Below are 3,749 nucleotides of genomic sequence, written 5' to 3' on the forward strand. Positions count from 1 at the left end.
AGATTCTCTTTAATCTTGTAGGCGAAACCAACGGCCTTAAATTCATCCTTCTTAGCGATAATCTCGCCGGTCATTGCCTCGATCTTCTTGGTGAGAGATTCCAAGGGCATGATAAGGCCAAGAACTTCGAAGGCTGAGAATTTTTCCTTGACATTAGCGTTCTCAACGCCTTTGTTGATGTCAGTGACTAAATTATCACCGGCACTAATAATGCCTCCTTCTTGTCCCCTCTTGATGGCGGCGGAGTAGGCGCTCGAGCTAGAATCAATACTATTAAAAATTGCTTGGAACGCTGCGAGATCAAGATTCACGGGAATGGGATCGGAGACGACACCACCTGCAAGGGTAAGGCCCAAGGTGATGAGGGTGGTTGCCAGCTTCATTATTGAGAACGAATTTATACGACGGCAAAGAGAGTGTGTAACGAATGGACAAAATTTGCGACTGGTCAAGCAAATCTCAGAAGTATGCTTTCTTTGTGGTAAACATAAAGCAGACACATTTGAGACTAAAATTTCTGACAGGCTCTCTATATATGGTAGAACCCCATCTCCTATTTCTAAATTGTCACTACTGCCATGGCACCCTATCTCCGTCATTCGGTGCAACCAAGCACGATCACGAGCAAAAAATATTACAATTCCATTCCATTTAGAGTCCAGCCGCTGTCAATCCCAGAATATTAGAGGGCGCTGGCAGAGATTGCGGCTGACTCGTTCAAGCACGGTCCCAATTGTCAGTTTGTGCTTGGCTGGAGATATTTTCTCTCTTTACCAAGATGAAAACCCTCAACGCAGACCTTGTTAGTGGTAAGTGGTACTCAGATCTTACCGGGGAAAGACATTGTTATTGTCCAAGTCAAATAGCATTCAGACTGTAAAGTCAGTGTTGTTATTCAGTTATGCAAGAGAACAATTTTTGAGTCCTGTTAGTATTGATCCCCCTGCAGCAAGATATATTCAAAACAGTTTTGATGTGATGGAGAGGGGTAACTTATCACTGCTACCTCACTGACTCATCAAGGCCAAGTGCACTGTGACATTCATGCATAACAGCAATATTAATCATCATATCACTAACCTCTTGCACAATCAATGTTTGACATACAATGTGAATCAATCTTAAAATGAGCCATTCATCATGCTCAATTTAACACCAGTGCAGTTACTATCTGGTATAGTGTATAAATAGCCTTCTCCCCTGTTTTGATACTTTTTGCTCGATCAGTTCCGCATACATGAATGAGATAATTATGGATATTAAACAATGTTGAACTCAACCCACATCATGAAGTCGTCATTAACTATTAGTCTTATTAGCTATACGTAGTAGTTGATTGTGCTACTGGGTTGAAATTATTTGCGGGGCAGCAGAGCATTTATGGTATAAATTCCCTTAATCTCATTTTTCATCCATTGCCTAATAGTGTCTAAAGGAAATTGCGCTTGATTCTCAGCAGTCATCATCAACAATTTGCATCCCATACTTACTTACCTTGTTACTTTTCCAGCCAGACAAGGCAAGCTAAGCAGATAGCCGGCTGACGATAATCCTACCTTCACAAGGGTCGATAAATCATCTCCCACCATGTTGACATGATTTTACAAGGTTTATCAAGCATGGATCTGGGATAACGTGAAACAAATTCAGAACCCAGAAGCCTTTGGAAAAGTTCATCAATTGTCCTGTCTTCTCCTCTTGCCATCAAGCCTCCAACAAATAATACCATACCGACAAGAATGACGCAATGTCGGTCTCATAATTCCGCTATACTACCGTCTGCGAATTCGCTTGGGATATGGGAGGGAAATTAGCTAAATATTGGCATACATCGAGCGGAGATTTCATCAAAGAAAAGATTGTTGTGGGCGCGTAAGAGCGAATTAATTGTTATGTTCTATAATGATGAGAGCTTCTCTACAACAGGCAAGATTTGTAGTCAGCGGGGATGAATTAGCTAGGCCTAAATGGGGCTAGCGTGAAAGAGGAAATAGCTGGCCGCTTAAAAAGATCATTAACATCTATACGCAGAATAAATGGAGGTAATGAATGAAGATAAAAGAATATTTGATCGTCCAACTTTGCTAAACATGCTTTTTATATATTACTGTAAAAATGAATCAATCTCTAAAAAGCAAGTAGTTCAATCACTTCAATATTTCTTTTCTTGAGTGTCAGAATAATAATTGATGAGCTGATAAAATAATCATGAGATCTGTGATTACAGTATCAAATATATAACATTTCATCTATGCATATCAGAGTTTGAGATATTTCATCTCTACTCTCAGAAGATATTCTACTGTCTTTTGATATTCTACTATCTCTTTACATCCACCAGCTGCAGTGTACTGTATTGATGAATGCATAGAGGCAGAGCTTCTCAAGAAGATTTCATTATACTTTGATTAAACTGCATGATGTAGTGCTATGAATCCAGCTAGGTTTTTCATAAAGGTATCTGTCACATCACTGTCAAGAAACACTTTTAGCTCTGCCTAACAACCCTCTCACATAAGATGTGGAGCACTAATATGCTTTTTATATATTACTGTAAAGATGGATCAACCTCTAAAAAGCAAGTAGTTCAATCACTTCAACATTTCTTTTATTAGGTACTGAGATGATAATTGGTGAGCTGATAAAATAATCATGAGATCTGCAATTGCAGCATCAAATGTATAACATTCCACCTATGCATACCAGGGTTTGAGATATTCCACCCCTACTCTCAGAAAATATTCTACTGTCTCTTTACGCCCGCCAGCTGCAGTGTACTGTATTGATGAATGCATAGAGGCAGAGCTCCTCAAGGAGATTTCATTCACTGAACAACAGCCACACCATTTCCAGGTATGCTTGGGCAGTTAGCACATCCATAGTGTTGTACCTGCGAGTCTGCAGCGTAACTGCATCAACGCTCAATCCTAGGGGTAGGTGGCAGTACAGGCGGCTTCGAGAAGAGAGATGGCCCCGTCCCTGTCGTGCTGTAAGCGACTATTTTTCGAACAACAATTCCACTGTTGGCCTTAACCCTCGTTGGGCTGCTAATTTCAGCGCATGTCTGTAATTCAGGTATGCGAACCTTCCCTTTAAGGCCAGCCCCAGGATGCTATCTGCTAAACGGGCAAATCCTTTACCTGCTGCCCATTCCAGAACCGTTTGCTCGGCTTCGAAAAATCGGCTCCCCATTGGTGGTCCAATATAGATGACTTTCATTTCGGGGAAGATATGCTTGACAGCACCCCTATGGATTCTTGGAATGACGATGTTGTAGAAGAGGCGTGCTGTGTGGGCGAAGCTGATAAAATCTAACAACTTGAGATAGGAGGCAATTTCATTCATTATCTCGAGTGGGAGGATCGCCAACAAGTTGGACATTGTGGCACGAGTTGTAGGAACCGTGCGCAATGTAGTGTATTTTTATATATAGGCAACGGCTACAGGAGGAAAATGGATATATATAAATACTCCTCCAAGGGCTCTCAATTCAGCGCACTTAAAGGATAATTTCCTACTTCAATGCCATGGCCTTCGACGACTTAAATATTGAGCAGGCATTACCAGATGCAGGTCCCGTAGATTGGGATGTAAATTCATGTCAAGGGGAGTTCTCTAGGGGTTTGAGTTAGTGATATATATGCCCATCCAATGCGTGGTTTGAATAAATATAACGTAATCCACCACCCAACGCCTGTTTACACCCAACGCCCGCCATTTCACCATCACTATGATGAAATATTTTCAAC

At 41.2% G+C, this 3,749-nt stretch overlaps 2 protein-coding genes across 2 annotated transcripts; both read right to left on the minus strand.

Moving 5' to 3' along the window:
• Positions 1-32: 32 nt before the first annotated feature.
• Positions 33-383, minus strand: PAAG_09119 (hypothetical protein; the record flags this gene model as incomplete). Its single annotated transcript, XM_015846737.1, has 1 exon — positions 33-383. A coding segment is annotated over one exon (351 nt), but the record flags the coding sequence as incomplete, so codon positions are not given.
• A 2,614-nt stretch (positions 384-2,997) lies between these two features.
• Positions 2,998-3,381, minus strand: PAAG_09121 (hypothetical protein; the record flags this gene model as incomplete). The annotated part of the gene is made up of 1 exon (XM_002788918.1): positions 2,998-3,381. One exon carries the CDS (start codon positions 3,379-3,381, stop codon positions 2,998-3,000), a length of 384 nt encoding a protein of 127 aa, XP_002788964.1.
• Positions 3,382-3,749: the final 368 nt, after the last annotated feature.

This window comes from Paracoccidioides lutzii (genome assembly GCF_000150705.2).
Source record: "Paracoccidioides lutzii Pb01 unplaced genomic scaffold supercont2.96, whole genome shotgun sequence".
NCBI classification, from domain to species: Eukaryota; Fungi; Ascomycota; class Eurotiomycetes; order Onygenales; family Ajellomycetaceae; genus Paracoccidioides; species Paracoccidioides lutzii.